This window comes from Penicillium taxi, assembly GCF_028828555.1.
Source record: "Penicillium taxi strain IBT 34144 chromosome Unknown utg000002l_segment0_segment0, whole genome shotgun sequence".
Classification (NCBI taxonomy): Eukaryota; Fungi; Ascomycota; class Eurotiomycetes; order Eurotiales; family Aspergillaceae; genus Penicillium; species Penicillium taxi.
The window spans coordinates 1,623,150-1,650,158 of record NW_026643204.1 but is presented as its reverse complement, the minus strand read 5'-3'; the positions used below and the strand labels follow the sequence as shown (position 1 = coordinate 1,650,158).

The 27,009-nt window shown below is 44.6% G+C and overlaps 11 protein-coding genes across 11 annotated transcripts; 9 read left to right on the top strand and 2 right to left on the bottom strand.

Moving 5' to 3' along the window:
• Nucleotides 1-1,944: 1,944 nt before the first annotated feature.
• On the top strand, nt 1,945-2,330 carry N7495_002546 (Sm-like ribonucleoprotein; the record flags this gene model as incomplete). Its single annotated transcript, XM_057205215.1, has 2 exons — nt 1,945-1,996; nt 2,056-2,330. 2 exons carry the CDS (start codon nt 1,945-1,947, stop codon nt 2,328-2,330), a joined length of 327 nt encoding a protein of 108 aa, XP_057065822.1.
• Nucleotides 2,331-3,894: 1,564 nt separating this feature from the next.
• On the top strand, nt 3,895-4,986 carry N7495_002545 (uncharacterized protein; the record flags this gene model as incomplete). The annotated part of the gene is made up of 1 exon (XM_057205214.1): nt 3,895-4,986. One exon carries the CDS (start codon nt 3,895-3,897, stop codon nt 4,984-4,986), a length of 1,092 nt encoding a protein of 363 aa, XP_057065821.1.
• A 2,592-nt stretch (nt 4,987-7,578) lies between these two features.
• On the top strand, nt 7,579-8,688 carry N7495_002544 (uncharacterized protein; the record flags this gene model as incomplete). Its single annotated transcript, XM_057205213.1, has 1 exon — nt 7,579-8,688. The coding sequence occupies one exon, from the start codon at nt 7,579-7,581 to the stop codon at nt 8,686-8,688; it is 1,110 nt and encodes a 369-aa protein (XP_057065820.1).
• A 509-nt stretch (nt 8,689-9,197) lies between these two features.
• N7495_002543 (protein ERV29) lies at nt 9,198-10,468 on the top strand (the record flags this gene model as incomplete). Its single annotated transcript, XM_057205212.1, has 5 exons — nt 9,198-9,364; nt 9,503-9,663; nt 9,721-10,214; nt 10,276-10,340; nt 10,396-10,468. 5 exons carry the CDS (start codon nt 9,198-9,200, stop codon nt 10,466-10,468), a joined length of 960 nt encoding a protein of 319 aa, XP_057065819.1.
• A 1,076-nt stretch (nt 10,469-11,544) lies between these two features.
• N7495_002542 (uncharacterized protein) lies at nt 11,545-12,163 on the top strand (the record flags this gene model as incomplete). Its single annotated transcript, XM_057205211.1, has 2 exons — nt 11,545-11,694; nt 11,933-12,163. 2 exons carry the CDS (start codon nt 11,545-11,547, stop codon nt 12,161-12,163), a joined length of 381 nt encoding a protein of 126 aa, XP_057065818.1.
• Nucleotides 12,164-12,501: 338 nt separating this feature from the next.
• N7495_002541 (3'-5' exonuclease) lies at nt 12,502-13,521 on the bottom strand (the record flags this gene model as incomplete). The annotated part of the gene is made up of 1 exon (XM_057205210.1): nt 12,502-13,521. The coding sequence occupies one exon, from the start codon at nt 13,519-13,521 to the stop codon at nt 12,502-12,504; it is 1,020 nt and encodes a 339-aa protein (XP_057065817.1).
• Nucleotides 13,522-14,221: 700 nt separating this feature from the next.
• On the top strand, nt 14,222-15,818 carry N7495_002540 (putative nucleoside hydrolase; the record flags this gene model as incomplete). Its single annotated transcript, XM_057205209.1, has 6 exons — nt 14,222-14,254; nt 14,318-14,421; nt 14,506-14,675; nt 14,729-14,763; nt 14,828-15,127; nt 15,189-15,818. The coding sequence occupies 6 exons, from the start codon at nt 14,222-14,224 to the stop codon at nt 15,816-15,818; spliced, it is 1,272 nt and encodes a 423-aa protein (XP_057065816.1).
• An 898-nt stretch (nt 15,819-16,716) lies between these two features.
• Nucleotides 16,717-16,929, top strand: N7495_002539 (uncharacterized protein; the record flags this gene model as incomplete). Its single annotated transcript, XM_057205208.1, has 1 exon — nt 16,717-16,929. One exon carries the CDS (start codon nt 16,717-16,719, stop codon nt 16,927-16,929), a length of 213 nt encoding a protein of 70 aa, XP_057065815.1.
• An 829-nt stretch (nt 16,930-17,758) lies between these two features.
• On the top strand, nt 17,759-18,926 carry N7495_002538 (uncharacterized protein; the record flags this gene model as incomplete). The annotated part of the gene is made up of 2 exons (XM_057205207.1): nt 17,759-18,337; nt 18,396-18,926. 2 exons carry the CDS (start codon nt 17,759-17,761, stop codon nt 18,924-18,926), a joined length of 1,110 nt encoding a protein of 369 aa, XP_057065814.1.
• A 3,711-nt stretch (nt 18,927-22,637) lies between these two features.
• N7495_002537 (uncharacterized protein) lies at nt 22,638-24,603 on the top strand (the record flags this gene model as incomplete). Its single annotated transcript, XM_057205206.1, has 5 exons — nt 22,638-22,971; nt 23,022-23,767; nt 23,829-23,923; nt 23,984-24,105; nt 24,167-24,603. The coding sequence occupies 5 exons, from the start codon at nt 22,638-22,640 to the stop codon at nt 24,601-24,603; spliced, it is 1,734 nt and encodes a 577-aa protein (XP_057065813.1).
• A 260-nt stretch (nt 24,604-24,863) lies between these two features.
• N7495_002536 (polysaccharide deacetylase family protein) lies at nt 24,864-25,919 on the bottom strand (the record flags this gene model as incomplete). The annotated part of the gene is made up of 3 exons (XM_057205205.1): nt 24,864-25,512; nt 25,587-25,781; nt 25,840-25,919. The coding sequence occupies 3 exons, from the start codon at nt 25,917-25,919 to the stop codon at nt 24,864-24,866; spliced, it is 924 nt and encodes a 307-aa protein (XP_057065812.1).
• Between the last annotated feature and the right edge of the window lie 1,090 nt (nt 25,920-27,009).

Below are 27,009 nucleotides of genomic sequence, written 5' to 3'. Positions count from 1 at the left end.
TTAATTTAGATCTTAAATTATTACAGCGATAGGAACAACAGCAGCAGTTCCCAAAGGCCCGGCAGTGATGAGGGGAACAGTGGGACCAGAAGCACCAGACGGAGTCGGAGTACCCATAAACCTACGTAATCTGAGGCTCAGTGAAAGATTCAGGGCCACCAGTAAACAAATGAAGAATCATAAGTGATAAAGCTTGTAGGAATACTCATAGTAGAGGAAGAATCGAAGTCAACTACTTTTCACTATCCTCTGAATCCGTAGCCCGGTAGTTCAAGGAGCAAGAAGCAGAAGACCATGGGGTGCAATATGGAATGAAAGAGCTGCGAGCACCTATATCCCCCAGGTGAGTAGCAATGATCCGGGCTGTCACTGATGCTGAATGTTGTTTCTAGTGCATTTATTTGGGATACCTAGAACACTAGCAGCGAGTTTGTGCCAAGGAAGAAAGTAGCCATCATTGTGCTATGCTGGAGTCTTTTACTTTGCCCGGGTCTCTGTCAAATTTTGACCCTGTTATAGTGTTGAATACCGGATGAATAGGTCTTGGTTAGATTATTCATTTTACTGGTATTGCAAAAGACGTGAAGCAAAGAGGTCTAGATAATAAGGTTTTATGCCGAGACTAACTCCACGCTAGAGCTGCCAAGTTCACAATGCTTATCGGTTATTGGCTATGTTTCACAGGTGGATCTCTTCTACTTTGTACTAAGATAGTTCTCAAGAACCACAGTCCGTTACTTATATGCGAAGTAGTTAGCAAATGAACGATAATGACCTTGGGACTTCACGAATCAGCTCTTATCCCTTGAAGTTTCACCATTAGTGACAGTTTTAGATTTATTAGCCTCAAGACTAGCATAATTTGGTGGCTCAGTTTCTACTTGATAGAATCTTAGAGCAAGAAATATCCCCGCCCATTGATAGGTATCCTTAAACTGACAAGAGCTTCAAGGCTACAGGGCTTCACGGTCATACCTACTATCTATATATATATATCCCTCGCTACCTATTGAGATCATTATCCATGAATAATATAACTGTTGGAATATGGAACAAAACAGTCATGTGATCAAATTGTTACTATATAATAGATAGCAAACTAAGAATGAAAACCAGACTTTACAACCACTTCAAAGGACACACAGATATCATAGGGGCGTAAAGCGTTACCTGTGATAGGTGTCAGAAGTGGGCGTTAGCCTCATCACCTTTATCGAGTTGCTATACCCACCGGTGTACCGACAATAACCTTCCAGAGTTGGGATAAGCTGGAGTCTTCGGGTGTTCACCTGGGTCTCTAGATAGAATTTCTGTAAAACTTGGGACTTTAGAGCCTTGGAATCCTTATAAAGATCCTTATTTACGTAACTAACATGATTATCGTGGAAAAGAACCTGAAAATCCTTGGAAATTACCGAGGTAAATCACAACTCACCACAGAGGACCAAGTCCCTTCCAAGTTAGATCTCTTCCGAGGATATGTTCCATACTCAATTACCTAGGTAGTTAGAGGCAGGTACTGTTTGAAAAGTACTCTCGGACTACATTATGCTGTGACATTGGAAGTGAAATGGTTGTGCTGGTTGCTTCTCTAGATTAGTAAAAAAATAATAATAAATTGATAACCCACCTATTGTAAGGATATGTATGATTCATATCAACATCAAATAATATATTTAATCAAATCTTGGAACTATTGAAGCTAATCGGAGCCTTGGACGTTTATTTCCTATCAATTCTAGAAACGCCAATATCGTGCTTGGGTACGCAATGTCTGCCACGTGACTTTGGTCTCACTGACCGCCTTTGGCAAAACATTGAGAATTTGCCCAATTACATTCTTGTTGACTCCAACATCTTTAATCCTACATCTTCCACCGATTTAAATCCTCATTCTCCACACCACTTTTTAAATTTATTTTACATTCATCAATCACTACCATAATGCCTAACGCTGTGGACCCAATGTCGGACGAGCGTCACGAACTTACTGGCAGTAGGTCCCGCATCATGAAATTATGTCATAGTAAATTACTGACTCAAGATTCATCAAAGAGAAAGTGCTTGTCATGACAATTGACGGCAAAGTGTATGTCGGCACACTCTTTTCTTCCGATCGTGTTCTCAACATCGTTTTGATCGATGCATTCGAGCGAGCTCCTCACGAGGAGGCTCTGTATAAGAAAACCGAGAACAAAGGAACATTGTTGATCATCGGCACCCAAGTTGCGGTTGTTGCCATGCTCGACCCTGAAATGGATGAGGAGATCGATTGGACTAAAGTCTCGGCGGAACGAATTCCAGTCCTGAAGGTTGGTGTCGGAGCCTAGGCTGGGCAAATGAGCCTTGTGTTGTGATTTGACTTTTGCGCGTTCAGGCGTTCAGCAGTATGGGATTCATTGCGTCCGGTGGACTGAGATCTGCCAAAACAAAACCTGAGAGCTTTTATGAATTGATACCCACATGAATCCCAGCTCAATTATCTTTACTATTTGAATCAACTGAGGAATCCTAGTTGAAAACTGAACTTAGCTTGATCTCGATCTCGTGTATTGAGTCGGTGTAGAAGTAATTCATTGATATCAAAATCAAGAAGTTACCTAGGTCCCCTTTTTGATTGACTCCTCTATTTTGCCCACACTTAATATGTCTTCGAGGCCGGATCGATCGAGAATCATCTCAATTGCAGGTTCATCCGATGCAGGACTATAAGAATGCTTCCAAGGTTCACATGCGGTACTCATGTACGATGCATCATTGGCACTGGTACTGCTCACCGTATCTTTTGTATCTGTTTGCGGAAATTGGCAGGAATTCCGAGGGCAATCAATCATGAAGTAATGGTATACGAGGGATATCCCTACCTAGGCCATAAGAGGATCAATTCGAAACAAGGAATACACAATATAGAATACAGATTTGCAACGTATTAGGGTTTAGAAGGTAGATACTAGTAACTGATATGGATTATCCATTCTAGTTAACTCTGGCGGGTCTAGTTTCCAGATGGCCCCATTTGCCAATATCTTCCCCCTATTACTCCGTACTAAGTAGCTAGTACCAGGTACCCGTTTGCGGCGGAGTAACAACCAAACTCCACCACGGAAAGATGCCAAGCCACAAATTCACAGGAGGTCTCAATAGGCATATTGATTTTTCAAAAATAATTGGGAATTTGGAGTTCATGCAGGATACTTATGAGTGTGCGTTTGTTTGTGGTAGTTTAAGGTATCGATGCACTCAGCCTTACAGTTTTTAGGTACACTTGCACAGTAGGACACGGGCTTTTACTACTATAGGATAGAGGTACGTAACCTGAAAAAAAATCAAATTTAGCTACCCAACATCCGGTTGAGACATGGAAGAGTTTAGAGGAAATAATAGTGCAATAAAAAATGGCTGAACGTAAAACTAACCATACTAAAAATGTATTTGAGTAGAAATTAGTAAACTAAATAAATAATCAATGCGGTACAAGGTACTTGCGCTAACCATGGAAGAGCGCCCAGGCAGAAAGTATCGACGTGACCATCCCATCCCGCCCCATCCTGAACCTCCTGAGTTTCATCCTCCTTTCCCCCCCCCCCTTCTTATTTCTACTTTACCCTTAGCAACTTTTTCAACTTCTCTTCTTTTTTGACTCTCCATTTCTCTCATCGCTGGTCGTAGGGATCTCCAATTTTCACCACTTTCTCGTCATTCTACGACTATCCCCCCTTATCCAACCTCCTCGACCTCGGCCCTTCATGCGGTTTTCATTCACAAACTCGAAACTTAGACCGTGTCAGATTCACCAGTTCTCTGGGGCTACAAGCCCGTCTTGATTGTGTGTTTGAATCTCATTTCGACATCAATCTCATCCCAATACTCTCTCACCTCGCCTAAGCGCCAGATATGTGGTTCTATCGGGGCGCGCAGTCCGCCGTCTTTTACTATGCCACCTGCACGCCATGTGCTATGAGTGTTGACCGTCGGAAGCGGAAGAAGGACGCAGCTCGAGTCAAGCGTGAAAAACAACTGGAATCACAAGTTATCTGCGATCAACCCCGGCCATTCCCACAACCAACCGCATTTAGCACAAACGAAGGATGGCGCCAGGAAATTGCCCTCGGTCCAGGACCTCCAACTCGCCGGGGAGGTAATCGTAGTCATCAAAGGACTAACAGCTGGAAATCCGATGATATGCTGAATACAAAAGAAGAGAAGAGCTCGAAGCACTCTTTCGCCGGGATGCGGTATCAGCGTGAAGATGAAATACTCTGGGGCCAAGAAGTAGCAGGATCTTCGATTGGCTTCTCAGGACGTGGTCGTACAGATAAGTATGAACAGTCAAAATACTATGCTCCCAATGTGCCTCCCGTCCAAGATCCGACTCCGCCTATTCTATGTGGACCCCGCAGCCGAGCCGAAACCCGATGGATGCTTCAACCTCCCCCTAGCGCCAAAGTAATGGCCGGAAAAGAGGAATCCGTCTTCTCACCTGTTGATAACGTTGGTGGTTTCTTTCCAGAACCACGTAACGTCCAAGCCAATCACCGCCGGGATGAGAAATCCCTGGCACAAATCACCCATGATATAAGTAATGGAAATCTCAACGATGAATCTATTGAACATCAATTACCTCGTCCACCATCTAATACTCACGAGCGTAAACGATCTGGAAGCTTTGGTCATGAAGATTTGGATCTACATCGATTTTCTCAATCAGATTCAATGTTCTCCATGCCCAACACTGATGACCAGTCCTTCAGCGCCTCGTGGAAATATCCTCCCGATACACCTACAACACGACCAGTTTCTAAAGAAACCCAATATGAAAGGGGCCTCGGGCGTCAACATATGGCTCAAGCTCTGTCTATTGCAGCCAAAAACAGCAAGAACAATGTCCACCTATTACACCTAGAAATCAACGATGATATCGACGATGATCTCAGCCTCGGCGAGCTAGAACGTGTACGACCGTGGCGCTGGAGTATGGACATTTAGATGTCGAAATATGGCCTCTTTGGCCCCTGTACGCATCTAAAAAGTACAAACTCGAAATCGTCATCAATTCTCATCACCACCTTACCCTCGTCCCCAATCACCCTCTTCCTCATCCTCATCCGTCACCTTCTATCTCGGATTTTCTATTTCTGACTTACAGTTTCATTGCATTCCTGGGCTAGCAAGGCGTTCCAGCAAAAAGTAGCGGCCAGCTCTTCATTTTCATCATTCAATTCCGTTCACAAAGCGCGTTATTCTTTTTCTTGGTTTGAACTCGAGGGCATGGCTGGTCCAGAAGCACTCCCAGGCTAGCAAAACATGAACAAGCCTCAATTGGCTACGGCACTACCAGATGACGCACGGCGATTGTCACCCACATATACATCATTACCTTCTTTCTGCGTCTATTTTCTGGATTGCTGTCAATCCATGTCTTCCTGGTTCATCAGGTTCTCTCTGTCTCTTTTTTTCATTTTCTCTTGCCAATCTTCGACACTTCTGACTATCATTATCACCCTTCCATTCTTGTATATTAATCACTTTAGTCCTCGGGTCATACAAATGGCGCATACATAGCATGATGAATCAATCAGTTCTACCTTTCAACTATGAGTATTAAGGCGTGGCAATCATTCACCGTCTTAAGAGGTGGCCACTCATTTCCCTTAGACCACGGGTACTAATTACTGAGGTCGCTTTTCAGTGCCGTAGATAACAATTGAGGAACTTCGAACTCATGCTGTTGCCGACGAGGTCATCGCTACACTGATTTGTACAACCTTTACCATGGACCTTCTAAGTGCAGAGATTTTCCTATTCCTCTTCCTCTATCTTTCTTTCTTCTTCACCTAAGCATCATCCATATGCATGCCCAGGTGGGGTTTCTACACACTGCTGGGGAGAAATCTGAGATTATATATTGTTGACTGAAAGCTATCAGTTACACCCAAATGGCTACCTTCGTGCACGGCCAAGTAATATATTATACATAAAATTGTGATGTTTTGACTTGTACAATTTTTTTTTCCTTTTTCCATTGCTTGTTCCAAGGCTGGCTGTGGGTAGAGAAGAAAAGAAAATAGAGGAGACTTTGAGACATCACTACCTACGTACATCACTACATCAATATCAACATCACATCGTCGTAACATCATGTGTCTTTTTTGTTATCCTCATCATCTGTGTTAAGTTCTTAGGTATTCTAGATGAAGTTATTGCGACTGCTTACTTAGACACTACACGTAAATACAACTTGTACTGGAACCCGCAGTTCCTTTTCGAATGTCTTGAAACCTCCCGTATGTTGTTGTGCTTGAATATATTGTATAAATTGACGCTTAGAAGTTAGGCTCTATTGATGCCCAGGAGATTTATTGAATCTCTGGTTGAGGTATTGAAAGATACGGTCCACTTATGTTTTGACTTGGCCGAGTTTGAATAGGAGGTAAGGAGTCTTCGGTTAGAAAGTGGTTTATCGTCATCCATGTATCGCTTGGATCTCTCATACTACCTAGGTAGCCGCCTGATTTGCTTCAGCAAGGTTGTTTCTGCTTAAGAGTAGGTGTCCCTGCGAGACCATGCACATAATTGGTCAATATTTGTCTCCTTCTAAACCAATAAGCCCATGCATTCGGAGGTTCGTTCCTTGCTGATGGCATGAAGCCCATGCAATAGCTGATCAATTGAACGTGTTATCAATATACTTGGCGGAAGAGACGTGGCCTGTTCGCATAGTCAGTTCCACCTAGAGCAGTGTATGGGGCTCGGCTCCGGGGGACGTATTACACCGGTATAGATTAGTGGAGAAGAGGATCTATAGGCGTATAAATGTTCCTTCTTGTGTATCTCTTTATCAAGAGATTAGATCTTGATCTCAATAGGGGATTGTTACACTGTATATTTTTTTACCTAATTCATAGTATTATTACATTTTTTTTTAGCATAAGTGAACAGTACAGAGTATGGGGTAGTAGTAAAGGAGTGGTAACGATCATACACCGTTACCGTACAGTGTACCGCCCCCTCGGATGTTCAGCGTGTCCTTTTCTGGCTCCTTCTCCTTTCCCTTCACTACGTCGTTCTTTTACCGTTTTCAATTCCCCAGTGCTTTCTTCATCTGAGCACTGCCATATCCACACCAATCTGAATTGTGTATTTCTGCTCCATTGAGCACTGTGCGCTCTCGGATCCTGTCTTGTCGCATTCACAATTTCCATCTCTAGCTACCGTTATCCAAAGTCTCCCACAAAGCGGAATTCCCATCGAGATTTCACCAGATTTCCCAGGGCCCGCGACGGTTTCGATGCGTGATCTGACTTTCTAGCATCCCCGGCACCTCCAATCCCCTTCCTCCTTTCACTCTTCGTGTGCAACCAATTCGGTTGCGACTGCGCGTGCCAAGTTGACTGTGCGCGTGCTCGTTTGTCATACGTTCTCTCAACTCTATACCCCCAGAAGTAGTCTCAAACTACTCTGGCTTCTTTCGCCACTCTGTCTCAAAAGTAAGTATGTGGGATTTAGGCATTCCCCTGCTCCGGGGAAATCAGGACCACTGAATCTTATATTTTCTCTTTTCTTTCTAGCCAATCCACAATGAACCCATTTATCAGCTGGGCCATCCTGCTGGTGGTGGCTGGTAGTCTCGGATGGTACTACACCAATGGCAGCGCACCAAAGATCAAGGCTCAGCCTGTCCGCGCTGTCGTTGAAAAGGTGGAGGCAACAGTAGCACCCAAGAAACAAAAGCGGAAGAACAAGGCCTCCGAACCTGCCATCTCCAAGAAGCCCGAGGTGCAAACTGTTGTTTCCCCTCCCACAAGTGGAGATGAGCCGGAGGACGACGTTGACAATAAGGAGATGGCCCGCCGCCTGGCTGCCATCAAGAATGGCATTTCGCCTGCCGGCCCCGCTAGCAAGAACCAGAAGAAGAAGGCAAAGAAAGCTGCCCAGCTTGAGAGCGGCTCACACGCCTCTTCCACCGGCGCCGATGCTGACGATGACCTCTCCCCCGCCGTCTCTCCCGTTGTCAACGCTTCGACTTCCGCCGGCTACGTGTCCGACATGCTGGAGGCCCCGTCTCCTGCCGCCTCCGTTCTCCGCGTCACTGGAAATGTGAAATCTGAGCCTAATAAGGAGAAGGTCCAGTCTTTCAAGCAAGTTGAGACCAAGAAGCAGCGCCAGCAGCGCCTCAAGAACGAGGCCCGCAAAGAACAGGTCCAAGAGGCGGAGCAGGAGCGCCGCAAGTTGCTCGAGAAGCAGCTGCATACCGCTCGGGAATCTGAGCGCCGCGAGGCCGCTCGCTCTCAGCCAGCCACCAGCAACGCCTGGGAGGGCAAGGACAAGGCTAATGGCACCGCCGCTCCCCATGTGGCCCCTGCTGCCCCCGTGCAGCTTCTCGACACATTTGAGCAAGCTCCGGCTACTCACCCCGCTAAGAAGTGGGACCAGGGTCTTCCTTCTGAGGAGGAACAAATCCGTATTCTGGAAGCTTCCAATGGCGTCGACGATTGGACCACAATCTCCAAGAAGCCCAAGAAGACATTCGGCAAGGTTACTGAGAGCATCTCCGAGGCCAGCGCATCGGAGCCCTCCCCTGCCCCTGTCCCCGTTGAGCCTCGCGTGACCGTTGTGCCCACTTACCTGCCTGATATTATGCGCTCTGGCAAGAAGGGCCACCCGCTGGACTCGGACTGGGCCGCTTAAGTTCATTTATCTCCTTTACTCCCGGCCCCAAACGCCTTTTGTTTGCTTTATTTTGAATTGTATCTATTATTTATCTGGTCCATGGCGTTTGGGAGTGCCACTAACGTCAACACGCTGTTTTTTCTTCAATCAAAAGTGCTCAAAGGACGCACTCAGAAAACACATTTACCCTCCCCAAGACATGCGAGGGACAGAAATCCAAAAGCACGGGGCTAATTTGGTCACTAGTTTACATTTATTACAATTGAGATAAATTGCAACGCATGAGAAATTGTAGAATGTTTGCCTTTGATAGAATGTTTGAGTAGAATGTGAGGTTATCACTGTCGTCACTTATCCTAAACAGGACTAGTGCGTAGTTCCGGGTATCGTGGCCTGAAGACAGGGTCTTTGTATACTCCGACAGCTCCACACTATTTATTCACTCCTTAAAACTCTTCCTACTCTCTTTTCTTTTACTCGTCTTAGAACGTTTTGTCTTCGGACCTCCACCTTCGCTCTGCATCAATATGACTCAAATCCGTGGTACCGCGGGCTATAATCTCGGCCACCAAAACCCGTTTGGCGGCCCCGGTAGTGCAGATGCCTCGAACGACCCAAGCCCACTCGATGCGATCCGCGAACAGACCAGCAAGATCGAGGACTGGCTAGACACCGCGTTTGATCCAGTGAAGCCGTACGTTCTTCTTTGATTTGGATCTCTTGGAGAGCTGTTTGGGAGCTCTTACTGCTTGCTTCCAGTTGGGGCCGACTCTCGCTCTCGAAACAAGGGATCTCGAAACAATGCCACTGACACCGTGTTCTTTTGCCATAGATACCTGCCCGCCATTGGACGATTCTTGATTGTTGTGACCTTCCTTGAGGACTCACTTCGCATTCTCACACAATGGAGCGACCAGCTCCAATATTTACGCGACTTCAGGAGTAGTAAGATACCCTCAACAGTCGAGCGTCGCTCTCAGGGTGACCACATAAGTGTGCATCCTTATTATATCAGAAATGTGACTAACTCGATTTCTTTGATGTAAATAGTACCCTGGGGATTCACGCATCTTTTCCTGATCGTTAATGTCATCGCCATGTTCGTCTGCTCCACCCTTGTCATCGCCCGCAAGCGCACCGAGTATGGCGTCGCCGGTTTGCTGGGTGTCGTCATTACTCAAGGCCTAGGATACGGCCTGATCTTCGACCTGAACTTCTTCCTCCGCAACTTGAGTGTTGTCGGTGGTCTACTCATGGTTTTGTCCGATTCGTGGGTTCGCAAGAAGTTCGTCCCAGCTGGCCTGCCTCAACTTGACGAGAAGGACCGCAAAATGTATGTGCAGTTCGCTGGACGCGTGCTGCTCATCTTCTTGTTTGTCGGATTTGTCTTCTCGGGCAAGTGGAACTTGTGGCGCGTGCTAGTTAGCCTGTTTGGCCTGGTCGCGTGCGTCATGGTCATTGTCGGCTTCAAGGCTAAGTGGAGTGCTATCATTCTGGTGGTTCTCCTGAGCGTTTTCAACGTGCTTGTCAACAACTTCTGGACAGTATGTTTTATTAAACTTTCGGCTCCCGCGCACTGTTCAGCCTGCTAACTGCTTTTAATAGCTCCACCCCCACCACCCGCACAAGGACTTTGCCAAGTACGACTTTTTCCAAATTCTTTCCATTGTGTACGTTCATTCTCCCCATATGCAATCATTGCCTTGCTCTAACTTTATATCCTAGTGGCGGTCTCCTACTTTTGGTTAACATGGGCCCGGGTCAATTGAGCATGGACGAGAAGAAGAAGGTTTACTAGAGAAGTGTAGATATCTATTCTTACTTTCTCAGTATACCACGCACAGCATCGTCGCTCGGACAACACAAACTTTTGAAAAGAAGTAGCCTAAGTCTTCCATTTCCGAAATAAATAGGACCAACCTTACCACTCTACTAGCGTGGTGATGTCTTGTTCCAATTTCAGTTACTATCCGGCTCATGATGGATGCCATTGATTTCTCCCACCATACTATAATACTCAGCTTTTTGTACCCTTCTCTTCACCAAAATGTTTTCATATGCCTGTTTGACTAGCCAGATGAGATGAAATTCCTGGGCCTTTTCGGTTTCCATGCCAAGGTAATTCTTTTTCTATAAGCCTTTCCAACGTTTTGTCCCGCTTGGGATGATTACAAAAAATGGTTACCAGACGTTTATCACGAATAACTAGATTTTCCAAGCCATAAGTTTGAAACCTTGGCTTTTACCGAGTGTTTATTTTGGTGCTCGATGTATATTTTGGACTTTTCATACAAGTATTTCCTATCTTCCCATTAGCCTCGGCTCGAGTCATTTAACCAGTTGAGCTAGCCTGGGCAGATATTCAAATGTATGTCCAATTCTGCCCATGTAAATTTGTAATCATACGTTATTTCTTCACTCCGACGGGCACAACTAGTACTTAGGCGCTCTAGCCCTGGAGGTGCGGAGTATGGAGTCCGTCGGACATCAATTTAAACTATTAGTTGATCTTGACCTGACTAGTCATAGTGGATACCAATTTCAGACCAAAGTACCATTTTATCAACTCTTAGCCATACCGATAGAGAAGTAGAATTCATCTTCCCTTTGAACCTCTCAATCTCTCTCACCATCCTCAACGAGTTTTTTCAAATGTCGCTTTTCCAAGGACTCAGGAGTTGTAACAAAGCCGTCAAAGAAAGAAGTGGCAAGAAAAAAAAAGGACGAAAGAGAATGAAAGGGATCCACAGTTTCTCAAGTCCGAGGCACAAAGAACATAGCTCAGATGCTGTTGCTTCAATAAATAAGCACTTTCCTAACTACCTCCACCCACCTGAACTGTATCGTTTTCTAATTTGAGACTTCTATTGCAAAATGACTCGAGTCAGGGGACCTGTGCAAACTCAGCAACCGCGAGTTGCCAATGTCACTACTACTCTTGTAACTTCTCAGACGAGCGGTGGCACCAAGCCAACAAAGAGACAGATGAAGCGGTGGAAGCATAAGCACAGATGGGCACACAGAGTAAGTCTTTCGCTTCAAGTTATTCTCAAGGGTTTGATACTAAAAAGTTATAGGGTCACGCCAACAATAGCGCCGGAGTGCCTCAATCGGATGCTCCAAGAGCTCCGAGAGGGTCAATCCTAGTTGGACTTGCTATGCTAGTCCAAAATGCCCGAACTTCACTGGAGAAGGTAGAATTTACTTAACCCGAGAACCCTTGTTTCACAGACTCCGCAAAGCTGACCTTTTGTATGCATAGGTCGAGAAAGGTATCAAGGAAGCCATCGAGAGAGAACGTGGAATGGATGTTCAGAAGCAGGGTAACCGTCTTATTAAGCCAGCTCCTCCTTCGTCTGATACTGCTTCAACTGGAGATCCCCAGGTGCAAGATGTCTTCAGCATTTCGCAGCAGTGGGAATCTTACGCAAGGCACATGTTCCGAGAACCAATTAGCTACGCGGATCTTGAAGCGCCATCCATTCCTGGATGAGGTTGACCATGCTTCAAGGTATTCTCTAGAAACCTGATATAGCTCAACTTAAAATGTTACATGTCCAGATTTCCAGATTTATCAATGGTACATTTAGTCTAGGAAAATTTTTAACTAATTTGGATTCATTCCTCGGAAGATCTTGTTAGATTGGCCTGGTGATAAGTAGATTAGGATCTTGTGTCAGCCAGACAAAGAGATGAAACAAAAGTGAATCGCTAAAGGGAATATCATAATCAATCAAAAAAGGGGAAATCCTCAAAAAATTGTCGTTGCTTGAGATTGTCATTTCGCTCTTGCTGCCCTTTCACAAAGAGCCCATACTTTCCTTGAACGCCTCATTTCTGTGGCTGCTGCAGGCAGAGCTTACCCCACTCTTTTGATTGCTTGGCCTGCAATGTCATAAGTTGCTCGGCATGTAGCTTTGCCTCCTCATCACCCAGACGAAACTCAAGTGCCTGCTTCTGTAGTAGAGTTTGTAGCTCAGTTGAATGCTTATCTCGCAGATCTTCTCGCTCCAGAAACTGTTTCTGCTTCCATTCTTGGAGTTTTTCACGTTCAGATTTCCCTTGCGGCCCTTTCGCATCCTGCAACAATTTATCTCGCTTCAATTTCGCGTCTTGCACTTTTCTCTCCCGCTCCTGTGTTTGGGTCTCAAAAATTTGGTACGCTTTGAAGGCCCATCTATCGAGAATATCAGGCCATTTGATGCACCATAGGAGTAGGTCCCGTGTGGCCTGTGCATCTTCTAGCGCCATATGTCCCATCCTGCTGGATTGGATACTAAATCCCATAAGCTCTTTGACGATAACTTTGAGACCATACTGCCGAGGAAATTTCTGGGTGTTCGCTGAGGGGTGGCGCAAGAAAACTTTCTCGGCGATCAGAATCGAAGTGTCAATGATTTTGGCGTGGATGATACCCAGTACATTGAGATCGTTATCGAGAGCATGGCCAATGATAATGGTGTTTAGGTCCACATAGCTGAATAGATTCTCTCGTGCATCTTCCCAACCACGAAGAGCGGTTGCATTGAAGATGGCTTTGTCCATGAGGGTTTTGGTGACGCCGCTGTATCTGGAGCACCAGTCGGTTACATATTCCCCGGGTTGAACGAAACAATCCATGAGGATTTCTCCGGTGATAAAGTCCACTGCAGATAAGTATGCACATACTTGCCCTCCGCGCACTTGGACCATTTCGCAGTCCAAGGCAACGGCTTTTTTCGCTTGAAGGCATGAAAAGGGGGCCTCACGGAAGAGGGAAGGATTGATGTAGGGATTTTTGGCGGGTGGAGGTTTCGGGACTTTTGTGGTCGTGTAGGACGAAAGCTCAAGGCGTAGGGGCTGATGGACCATGCCATTTAATATGCGGATGATACGGCATTGATCGCCCAAATTGAATACCACTTTCGAGTTAATGTTCCTGTAGATTTAAGGGGACATTAGTATAAATATTCGATCATGCTATTCACGCCGTTGAAAAAAAAACGAGATATTATGCGTGAAATTGAACTGGGGTACTTAGTGATTCTTTGAGTGAGGAGAAGAATTCAGTCCGAAGAGAAGGTTTTCCACGGCAGTAGTTGAGATGTTCAGATAAGGCGAATGGACCGAAATCAAGAAATTCAGAGCAGTCCAGACAAATTTGGCCATGGGTGGCCACAATGTGATTTTCGAGGTCGATGGCACTCGCGAAAATGATGTGGGGGCACTGTCGGCAGCTGAAAGGGGAGTGCATACTATAGAAATAGCAAAGCGAATGAAGGTGGGAATATAAAAGGATTAGAGAAGAAAATAGAAAAGGTAAGGAATGGAATAGGAAGAGATTGAGGTTAGAGAAGATAGCAGAGAAGTAAACATGAGATAACTAAGATAGACTGATAAGAATGACAACTTATACCACGTGACATCATCGTCATTAAATCATACTGATCTCTGGACACCGCCTGATTTAATACACTACAACACTGTATTTTATTTGGGCAGAAACACAGCCTTTAGATAGCGGGGGGTACGGAGTACACTTGCCTCGACCATTACACAACAAACCTCCAATATGGCTAAAAAAATTATTATTGACACAGATCCTGTATGTTCAAACTTATCATTGAATGACCTGGGTAAACTGCGTTGAAATTGACTGAGGATTTAGGGCATCGACGACGTTCTGGCCATTCTGTTGGCTCTATCAGCTAAACCAGAAGAGATAGAGGTCTTGCTGATTTCCTTAACCTTTGGTAACATTGAAGTGAACAAGTAAGAGTCACGAGTCTATTAGACTATACTATATTAACTCCATGACCTATGTATAAACAACCATCTGACATTTTCCATTCACAGCTGCCTTCGCAATGTGGTTTCTATGTTTCATATCCTCGAGCGCGAGATACAGTGGCGCCGTGAGAACGGTCAACCTGAAGGATTTGGCACCCTTCGTGCATTCCGTCCTATAGTGGCAGTTGGTGCTGAGGAGCCACTTGAAGATCAGAAGTTGCTGGCTGATTACTTCCGTATGTTTTTTGCCCCCAATATTGATCTGATCTGTCTAATAATTACCCCGCAGATGGAACCGATGGCCTCGGAGGTATTCATACTTCTGTGTGTAACTTATCATTTGTATAAATGCTTTGAAAATCAGCATAATGACTGATAATAAATATAGCACCCGCATCTTACCCCCAGTGAACCATGGGAGCATCTCTTCGACCCAACAGCCGATACTGATGGTATCAAATCAGTTGAGACTGGTACTGGCTCCAGTGAACAATTCTACACCCCATCCAAGCTTCCTGCACACAAGGAAATCCTCCGAGCACTTCGTGAGAACGACCCTGACAGTGTAACCATTGTGGCGGTTGGCCCCCTCACAAACCTGGCGCTGGCTGCAGCGGAAGACCCTGAGACCTTCCTCCGCGCTAAGGAAGTTGTCGTTATGGGTGGCACAGTGAACCAACCAGGAAATGTGAGTTTGGATTGAAATAGCTCTGTAAAGCTGAACTGAAATTGGCTAATCATGGTTATAGGTCACTCCTGTCGGTGAATTTAATGCTTATGCTGATGCATTTGCTGCCGCGCGGGTTTTTGCCCTCACATCACCTAACCCAAACTCAACACTTCCGCCCGCCAAAAGCCCAAATCTTCCGCTGTATCCAGCGAAGCTGAGCCGTCAGCTGACGCTGCGTCTCTTCCCCTTGGATATTACTTTGCGCCACAATATCACCGGTGGTCAGTTCCGTACCGCCATCACTCCACTTCTTAATGCCGGCTCCCCTCTTGCAGAGTGGGTATCTGCGTTCATGGCACACACCTTCCGCACTATAGAAAGACTGCACCCTGGTAACGCCGGTGATGCTGCTGAGCTGAGCTTACATGATCCTATCTGTGTCTGGTTTGCCCTGACCTCTGAAGACCCGATCTGGGCTCCTTCCTCTACCTCTCCGGAGGATATTCGTATTGAGACCACCGGTCAGTGGACTCGTGGAATGTGTGTTGTTGACCGCCGAAGTCGTCACCACATTGATGGTGATGAAGAGAGTTCAAGCGACCATGGTCTTTGGTTGAGTGCTCGATCCGGTAATCGGATTCTTCGAATGGACTATTCCCCAGTTGAGAACACATTTGGTCAGATTATCATAGATAGAATATTTGGTTAGATACGACGACCGGAATATTTAGAGCAATCTAGGTAGTTTAGATCAATGCATCTACTACAATAATACTTACCCACCTAGGTAGCCCATCCACTTTGCTTATCGGCCGCGAGTTGGACTCAGCAAGAGTAAGAGATCAACTCCAAGGCTGCTCATGTGGATGGATTGGGAAGAAACCCTAGGCATAAACCTCGTAACGATCACTCAGGGAAGAATAAATCTGCTAACGATTAACGAGAAAGGCTTCATACGTGTTCTTCTGATGTCAATAGTTGCTCAATTTGATCAATGCTCCCATCATGTTGCAGCAGTTCCACTGCATTACTCGACAGAACTGCACATAGCCATGCAACCAAGTATCTCTAGGTATTATTATACTTGATAGAATTGTTCCGATTGGTCCAGTCTCATGCAGTTGGCATTGAGCAAATCTTGGAATGTGAGATGTTATGAAGCTTCGGACTTTTTACTTGCGCGATATTTAATTCGTTACCCATAACAGTGTCTACACTGATCAAAGCCTTGGAAAGGTTTTTTAGACTCCCGAGGTCATCAGTGGACTTACTGCATGGGTATGCCACAAACAGCTAGCCCCGGAGCCTAAGTACTTTGAAGAAGGGGCTTTATGTATGAATGGAGACTTTGATCTGCAACAGGAATGTGCCCAGCCCATGTAGAATGCTGTTATGTGCGAGGCTTAAGCCACAATATTCTCAGAACCAATGACAGCAACGAAAGAATTCATGAGGCTCTCGTTGAATGGACTGAGATTGTTATTCCCAGCCTCAATGAAGCTCGATATCTACCTATGTATATATAAGGCGATATCTCAAGGGTAGCTGTACTCAGCAACATTACTCGACTTCTCATCCCACAGGCTAGACTCCTTCATAAAGCAATCATGCAGCTGAACAATATCTTTGCCATCTATGTGGCTGTCTTTGCTAGTACTGCAGCTGCTGTACCACACGCTGCTGGACCATACCATGGCGCTCGAATCGCCATCACAATTCCTCCGGGAAACTCTACTGGCCCTTATAACGCAACGACTACTGGCATCATCCGACCTTTGACAAGCGGTCTTTCCAAGCCAAAATATGATACTCTGGGTTAAACAAGCCAGCATGAATTGAAGACTCTGGCCGATTGTCCTGATGTGTGCAAGTTGGAGACATCGACATGTTCTCTTGCTGCATCTCATGACGATAAGTACTGGTACTTTTGTTAACTTTGAACTTCAGGTGACAGGAGAGCTAACTATCCATGGTCATTATAGCACAGAGGTGTATCAGGAATGTCTTAAATAGTGCCAATCGGTTAGCCCCAGTTGATGACAGTGTTCAGGAACCTCGGAGTTGGAGTTGACGCGGAAAGGATACCCCATTGAAGGATTCGTTGGAATTTGATTTGATTTAGTTTTTTTTTTTCTTTTCAGGTTTAATTAGAGTGATTGAAATCCATCAAGGTAATATGAATCAGAGATATATGAGACCTTAAATATGTAGTCAACGAATCTAAGTAAAAAGTTATTTAAATGATCATCATGGTAGTGATCTTGGGCCCTATTTGAGGAACCCTAACTTATCGAAGGGGCACGTGCTCGGTTTCTGCTGCTTTTTAGTCTATCAGTGAAAGATAATAGACTTTGATCAATGAGAGTGTCGAATCCTATTAATTAAAGTTGCCTACGTAGTCTCGATAACTGAGGGCTGTAACTTACTGAAGTCGCACGTGCTCCCCTTCTTGTTAACGATAAGCTCTAATATGGACCCACTTATTCATATCCAATCCCCGCTTCTCCCTGGGGCACGTTCACGCGACCCTTATACCCTTAAGTATAACAATGCCCGCATTTCGCATTTCGCCCTTCTTCTTGTAAGACTGACCATTTGTGTTACGTGTTCGTTCTCTGCATTTTTGTCATTTCGTCTACTTTTCTCACAATGTCTCGTTCACAATTCCCGCCTACTCCAGCCATGTCGGGCGAGCTTATCATCAAGGATCAGCCCTATGATGGCACTGATGTGTTTGCTCTACCTCCTGCTGCTTTGAGTCCGGCTCAGGTCGAGTCGGAAAGTCGGAGGTCGTCTCGATCTGACCCAACTTATATCCCAGTATCTCCTACTTCACCCAAGGCAGCCCCCAAAGGCCGGAATACGCATCAGTCCCGCTCGAGCACTGGAACGAAGCGTTCACTCGAGGGGTTTGAACTTCCACCTCCTCCTACTCGTGCTCGCAAGATCATTCAAATGAAACCAAAGTCGCCTGCCACTTCTAAGGCCTTGACTAAGCCCAAGGAAAACGGAAAGACATCCAGTCAATCACCTGATACCGCCACTACATCGTCAAAGAAGAAGCAACCGAGTACGACGAGCGCTGCCGGACGTAAGATTGCTCGCAAGACCGCTCACAGTCTCATTGAACGACGTCGGCGATCGAAGATGAATGAGGAATTTGGAACGCTGAAAGATATGATACCCGCCTGCCGAGGACAAGAAATGCACAAATTAGCCATCCTCCAGGTACAGTTCTCCCGTCTTCTCACTATCTATGAACAATACATTGACTTTTATCTCTCAGGCCAGCATTGATTACGTCAATTATCTAGAACAATGCATCCAGGACCTCAAGTCTGCTGGAACCGACGATTCAGTGGGACCTCCTTCCCCAACATCCCCGGAATTTATCGCTCAAAGAGGCGTGGACTTTAACGTACCCCCGCACCAGCGTGAATCTTCCTCGGAATATTCATATTCGGCTTCTGAATCTCCCGAAGCCCTTAAACTGAGTGCTCATACTTTTGACGCCTCGCCGTCCTTCTCCCCACGCACCCGCATGCCCTCAGTGCCAATCGTACCAGATATATCATCTGTGCTCCCTAGCCCAGCCCTAGGCCCGACACATCCCATGGGAAATTTCAAAGAGCTCCAGGGCATCGATCACGAGGCTTCGGCTGCCTTGCTTATGCTGACTCAAGACCGTCGAGGCACTGCCGAATCGATCAGCAAGCATTTGGCTCATAGCACAGTCAGAGACTCCCTTGATGAGAATAAGACGGCATCGGATCCGCGACCAAGGGGTATGAGTGTGCGAGATCTTCTAATCTCATGAGATAATGATATTCGTTCTTTTTTTTTTTTTTTTTTTTTTTTTGATTTGTGATTTTTGATGACGATAAGGTTGGAATTTGGTGTTATATACTGAGCGATTTAAATTTTCTAATGTTTTACATGTTTTATGTTAATAATTATATCATAGCAGCTATCTGTAAGTAGTTAACTTGGAAGTTGGCCAAGACTTAAAGAATGAAACTTCAAAGGATGTCAATTTTACTTAGGTATCAGAACAATTACCTACAAAGTAAGTCAGTATTTGAACTCCTTTAGGGCCATTTATTTATTAGTCTAGGTCCTGGCCCCTAAAATCTACCAATCTAACGGCATGACCCACAGCAATCCTGATATGGCATCTTGGAGTGGGGTATGGAGCTTGCGCATAATTTTATCGTGTGGAAGATTATAATAGCCTTTTTGGCTCAAGTTGAGGACTGCAGGCGCAAGAGTAGGCCCTTACAACATATTTCATCCACCGGACATGGTTAAATCTCACAACCTTGGAAGTGGATCACATATTGCGAATCTTCCGAGCCTACTAAGCCTCGCGATATTGCCCCGGTGGATCTATAATCTCACTAATGGGAATTGTTCAAATGCTCCTTAGCGTCCATCTTAGATGTCGTCAGGCCTCCTTTGCAGCTTCGATAAATCCTTGACTTTGGCGCCATATCTGCCTGGGCACTTATAGATTTTGAAAGGACATCATAATCTCTTCAATTTATTCTCGAGCCCTATTCAAAATATGCTCATTTGAATACATAATAGTTGATCTTTGTTTAATTGGGACTACAGGAAATGAAAATAACTACGTATCTTCCCATCCTTGTATATCTTTGTTTGTATTACATGGCCTTCGCTCTACTATATGAAATATTTTCCACTATCATCTTTGGCTAAATTTGGTTTTTTATCAGATTTGAGGTTGCATGATCTATAGTGGCGCTAAAGATATTTACAACATAGTAGATACAACAGTTCAAAGAGAATAAGTTAATGTGGGAGGTCTGATATCTGCTCTGGAATCAAGAGGCTGAAAAATTGAGATTGAAATACTTTTCGTATGTATATGAAGCAAATATGGCTCCTACGCCACTAATTGCATGATTCCTAATAACTCTCGAACCAAATCTCGAATTTAGCGCCACACTCTCAATTGTAAACTAAGTTTATTCGCCATGTAAAGGGGGTGAAAAACCGTGTTGGGAGGCTATTGGACATATTCAAGCCAACAAATTATTATTTCATGGTAGTCGAACGAACAGATTGTTCCTCAAATTATAATCGATCTTCTTCCCGTCAACTTCAAAATTTTCCCCCATGGCTTGTGAGCGATAATTTGGCGATAGCCCAAAATCTGGCAAGGGATAATCTAGAGCTTCATACGACTTTTTCCTTTGATCAAAATATCGGCTTGATAACAGCTTGGGATGGCGCCCAACTTGGTGATCTTCAGGATGTCGTCGACAAGAACCAGTCTCTATAGAGCTCTGTTTGTGACGATTTTATGATAAACACGAGTGTGGTTGCTGAAATTTCTTTTGACTCCAATGCTTCAGGGGGATCGATTGCTGAATGTCATATCAGATTTGAAGAGGTTGAGATGCCTTCATTTGAGATCATAGGTGCTTTTTCGGGAGATGGGATGTTTTACTGTCAAGATGAGCAGTGTCAATGTCGGCAAGGTTTTGCTCAAAAGTGCCTCCTCAAGAAATATTCGCCTCATATATTTATACATAGACGATATATAGCTGGAAGCACATGCATCATCATATTAAGCCTGTCTGTTGCTCTACTTACTCTTATACTGCGGCAGACCAGAAAGATGTCCGTCGGCACTTTGAGGCTGCTCATCGGAAGTCGTGGAAGTCTTTATCTCCATGCGCTGGCCGATCTTCCATTGGAACATATGTAGTGTCTAGCTTTGAGGTAGAACTTTTCCGCCGCTGAAGCCAGAGAAGAAATGATCCAAGCACAATAGTTATTACGCCTACTCGCACAGCGAATCCAACTGCTATTGCAGTTGTGAGATTTAGATTGGGACGAAGAGTTTGAGGGGCTTTTAGTTGCCTCTCTGCTAGACGTCGGTGTAGCTGTAACTGTAATCGGAGCCAGAGTCACCGCTGTACTTGGACTAGCCGATGACGAAGTTGTCAGTGACGTGCAAGTGTTCACTGATGCGGTAGTCGTCACTAAGAGTATTTAGATAGGTAAGTGTTCAAAATGCATTCACCGAGAATGGTATTCACTTAGCTCCAGGGGAATTTAACATAGCATCATATAATGAGATGAGAAAAATAGCTAGAATCTAGGAATAGAGAGTTAGTAGAATGAAACACTACACTACGCGAAACCAGAGCATCTATCTACTACCATAGACTAGCTGCTAAATATTTCGCAGGTGTAACTATGTACCCACAGTAAGATCTATTCGATAAGTCATTGTATATTCATTACCACTCTATACTACTAAGATATTTAGCGAGCCTTCACTATAAGAGGTACTGTAACCCGCCGTACAATAGTATTTGTTCTGCTGTACAGAAGTTCCAAGGTTTTGACTTTGCTACCTACGGAGTAAGTAAGAGCTTGTTCGATTTCCTAAGGTTGCAATTTTCCGAAGTTGGAAATTATCGAAATCACCCAGATTTAACCTAAAAAGTGCATCATTGTCAATTTGAAAATCCGAAGATACTGAGCGCGCATAAAAATCAGCAGCGTTACGTTAACTACCGGGGTCAACTAGTTACGGCTGAGTGGACGGTAAGCCCTTTTCTCCACACCTTACAAAATAGTCAAGAAAATGGAAGCATAGATATAATATTGGTTTAACTTTAAGGCACCATAATCAATGTATTTAGTTGTGCTATCATGGGTACCTAGGAACGTAATCGACGGTGTCTCATCCCACGAGGGCCGAATTTCAACATGGAAACTAATGTGTCGCAGAATTTGGACCGCGTATTATGAGGGATCATAAATAAAGGTTCTGAGATATGGTTTATTACGTGTAACAGGGAGAATTGAAAATGTATGATAAAGTTTAATCACAAAAAAGGTCTTCTATAGTCTGTTTATTGGTTCCCTAGCGCCCTAGAACCATGAGGATTGCTGATAGTACAGGAATCCAATTAAATGGTATTGTACTGACACATTTAAGAAGGGGGGAGGGGAGGTGTTTTCCAGTTCGTCAAATTTATATTGAAAGACATCGGATCGGCTGCGCTGACTATCTAGCAATTAAGATTTTACAATTTGGAGACGCTCTCCGCACTGACTAGCCTGAATAAGCTCTACAGAGTATAGAGCAATTATGCAGCTACATACTCTCGGGGAACAGTAGCGGAAGTAATCAGTTATTACCAGGGAGTACTATACATGTAACTTCTGGAAATCCTTACCGCTGGTTTGAAGGGATGAGACAGGAACTAGCCAAGATTTACACGTAGGGGCATTAGCAAGATATGGCTGCATATTGGAAGTGTCTAATCTGTTTCTATGCCCTACCCTCACCGCATTTTGGACAGGCGACGCTTGCAGTTATGCCATGAGTCTGTAGACATATTCATGCAAAATGACATCACTTGAACAATACATTTATTGCAAAATTATGATATCATGTTAGAAAAAAGATATATAAAAAGAAAACGAAAAAAGCATAAGTACAGTAGAAAATAAAGTCTGCCAGTTTGGTAGCATTTGAGCGATCATGGCTGAGATGCGGAATTCAAAACTACTCCAGGCTAGTCGCGGGCTTCCTGACATTCCTTTCTTTCGCAGACTGCTTTTTCTTGCCCATGAGGGTGACCATACTGTCATCAATGATATCGAAAGTGACATACAGGCGTCTCCTTCTCGACTTCTCCATGATACTCTTCTCTATCGCGATAAGCTTCGAGAACTCATTGGCCCAGCGGCCCTTGATAAACAAGGTATAGTCCGTAAAAATCATTTTTTCATTAGTATCCTTGCCCCTGGAACCTATGAATTCATGGTAGCTCTGTGTGCAATTATTGCTGTTGGCGCAGCCGCCATACCACTTGGTAAGATATCAGTCCATTATTCCCTTAGAATCTAACTGATATTGGGGTAGCAACAACACTCCTTCCAGAAGAGGTGCTTTATTTCCATGAAAAATTCGATTCTACTTTGATCTTAACGGGTTCAGGTGAATCAGAACTTAATCATACTATCCGAGAGTACTTGAAGGGCACCGATGTTGGAGCAAAAACTGTTCCCATTCAGCTCCCATCCTATCACACGGAACCGGTGCATTTGTTCATCAACCAGAATGTTTCATTCAATCCGGAGCGTCCGGCTCTAGCGCTCTTTACCTCGGGGACCACAGGACCCCCTAAGGGCCTTGTTCACTCCATTCGATACTTCAATGCCTTTGTTCGCGATCTGGGCAGCCCAAAGGACGTGCTCTTGTTCCGAAGACCAATTCATAATGGAGTTGGCGTCACTGATGTTTTGCGCTATATGTTGCGCGGCAATCGGGTGGATATGATGGATTGCGACTCTAGCCCAGAACGCGTCTGGAAGTACCTGCAGCAAGAAGAAGTGACGATTCTCACAGGTTCACCAAATTTCTGGGTTCAAATAAAGGAATACTTCGAAACTGAGATCCGCAGGGGTCCTCCAGAGACCTTACGAAAGTGCGAGAAAGCCCTTCGAGCACTCCACACTACAAGAAGTAGTGGAACATTGACAATGCCGTCCACTAAACAGTTCTACCGGAAACAAATGGGCGGGCGAGCCTTCGTTATTCGATTCGGAACCACGGAGAGTGGACCTATAGGGCTGGAAACATCACTTGATGACCAAGATGATCATTCTGTAAGTCATATTTTGCGAATTTTCTTCACTGCAGTTAATCTTACATTGTGGCTCTATTTAGCATATCATAGGCAAACCATTACCTGGGGTTGAGGCCAAATTAGCCCAAGGGGATCATAGTGAGCTATTGATTAGAACCCCAACAATGTTCATTGGGTAAGCCATCCATGGTCTGGTAATGTTTCTTTTTGACTAATGGGAACGGCGGTCAAAAAGCTATTGGAATGACGAGAAAGCAACGCACGCTGCATTCGACGATGATGGCTTTTACAGGACTGGTGATCAAGCTTATATGCAAGGGGACAATTTTGTGATCGAGGGCCGTACCAAAGAGGACTGTGAGACTGCAATATGATTTTGACTTACCACTATTCTAACTAACATGTCCCGCTCACACAGTTATAAACTGCGATAGCTATAAAGTCCCCATTTTCGAGGTTGAGACTGCCATCTCCGGATTGCCGTACATTTCAGAATCACACGTCCTGCCGGTAACTGATTCTCGGCTGGGACACCGTGTAGCAGCCATTGTGGCCTACCGCACGATGCCTGATATTGCTCCCAACAAAACCTTAGAGTCCCTCAGAAAAGACCTGTCCGGGTTATTGCCAACCAGCAAGCTACCCACAATGTTGCGTGTTTTGGGTGACGGCGACCCTGTTCCGCGTAATTCCGTGGGGAAAGTAGTGAAGCGGAAGCTTAGAGAAGCATATTTTCCGGAATCCGATGACCCGTTATCAGATAAAATGTCACCAGAAGTCCAGATTTGTGATTTCTACTCAGATGCTGTCGCACGGCCACCCAAGTGTTGGGATTGGGCTGGATTGAACTGTTGAGGCTCTCAAACGGATCTTCTTTGGATTATCAGAGCAAAGTCTCTGATAATCATATACGAATGTCCCCAAACCGACTGTATACAAAACAAGTCTATCGATAGTCTCCGTCAAGCGCTCACGCCTACTTTCCATAGCTTCATTTTAACCAGTCTTCCCATCTCCAACTTGCCACAGCCCCATAAGCCACACCCGAGACCTGGAATACTCGAAACTTTGGTATGAACCACTTGCTGGTAATTGCTCAATATCAATAAAAGAAACTATAAGTCTACACCTCCCTCTACCACGTAACCTGGAAATTGGCCTGACTTGTACTCCTCAACCATTTTATCCATCGTCATCCATTCCACCCCTTCATGTGAATTGATATAATGAACAATCCTCTCATGCATTTTCAGCACCTGGGCCTTTCCACTTACCTGCGGATGAATGGTCATCGGAAAGACAAATGAATCATACTCTTTATAGTAGAAATCAAACTGCTCAGTCCAGAGCCTGAAGACTACATCTGGATCTACAAACCCATTTCCGCCATTCCCAACATTAAAAACAGGCCAATCATCCAAATGCCAGTTTGCCGGGATCTCGACAATGCTGGATACATGCAATGCGCTCATGGGCTGCATCCAAGACGAGGGAGACTGGCGAACGTCTGTTGGCTTGAAGGATGGCACGTACGGTAGATAGTACATTTGCGAATCGTGGTGCATAAATGAGTGATCATATTCGAAACCGTACTTTTCAAGCAAGGAGATGCTGTGAGATGACGGTGTCCAAGCCGGTGCGGTCCAGCCTTTGGGTCGTTTGCCGAGAAACGAAGTGAGGATTTCGAGTGACTGGGAGATAATTTCCTCTTCTTGCGTTTTATTCAAGGCGCTCATATGTTCGTGGGTGTAGCCGTGGGCCCCACTATCGACAACGTCGCTTCATCAGCGCCGCCATCGTGACAACTGAAGGAGACAGATTCGCTAATCAAGACTCACATCTCATGCCCATCATCTTGTATTTTTGTTACCTGTTTTGGGAAAGACTGCAAAGAATGTGCCGGAACGAACCAAGTAGCTTTGATATGGTGTCTGTCGAGGAAGGATAAGAGGCGATCCACCCCGACGGTAGCGCCGTAGATTCCGCGAGAAATGTCAGTTGGGTTGGCAGTTGTACCATCACCAGTGTTAGCCCTACAGATTGTGAGTATAAAAAAAACGAATCACTTGGTAAGATTGAAAAGAAACAAACCAGAGGCTAACGGCATCCAAATCAATACCATAGCTACAGAGGACTCGCTTTGGTTTAGAGGATTCAATCTGGTCACCCATTGTTAGATTATGCCAGCTTATTTTCGGAGTTTTAGCACGGAGGTGGTTGGCGAGTGTAGCATGGCTAAAAATACTGAACATATAAAGAAGGATGAAGGTTGATTTGCTGGATGGCCACATGATGTGGATTTTCTGAAGAAGCCGGTTAAAATGCGATACGGCGATGTTCAAGTTTTATGCACCCTACTAAGATACTATTGATTAACATTTCGTCATTTGAGCTAATGGTGGATTACGTTCCAACCCTTACATGAAGCAGGAATGAGGGAAAGGAGAATGTGATAGCTCATCATAAGCGATCCAGCTAAGTATTGAATTTAAAGAGGAAATACGGAAAAATGAATGATAAATAGAGTATTGTGTAGATAAATAGTTATCTATTTAAAATTCAAAAATCTTGTCGAAAAATATGCAAGATCTAATCTTATTTCATTAGAAGATATATACATGATCTATCCCGTTACTCCCCATACAAGTGATCTGTAGTCGATACGCCAGCGTAGGCTGACCACCTCTTTGTCTCTTAAGTTAAATACTCTATATGATAACTGACAGACTCTATCCTGTAAGAAATAGACTTCTATATTCCACAAATGCTTACATGTTACCCAATCCAGCAAAATATAAGGCTTATCAAAGCGTAGAGAAGGCTATAGTTAAGTTTTTGCCCATGTAAATGGACGTTTGAATAGATTAGTTCACTGATTATGATTTATCTAATGATTTTGAGTGATATAGCTACCAGATGCTTAATTAGCGAATTTTGTGGTAGAAATTTCATTACTGTGACCATTGATATTGAAGCTTATCAACATCCCCATAGCCCGGATAGAATAGAAAAAGGCAATGCAACTCTGACTGTGAGTATAAAATTACACCTGAAAAGTGGCAGCTAGTCTAAGGTAGTAGATAGATGCTCTGGTTTCGCGTAGTGTGGTGTGCTTCATTCTACTAACTCTCTATTCCTAGATTCTAGCTATCCTCATCTCATTAACTGATGCTAGATTGAATTCCCCTGGGACTAATTGAATACCATTCTCGGTGAATGTGGTTCCAACATTGATGGCTAATTAAGAGTAAGGCAAATTTT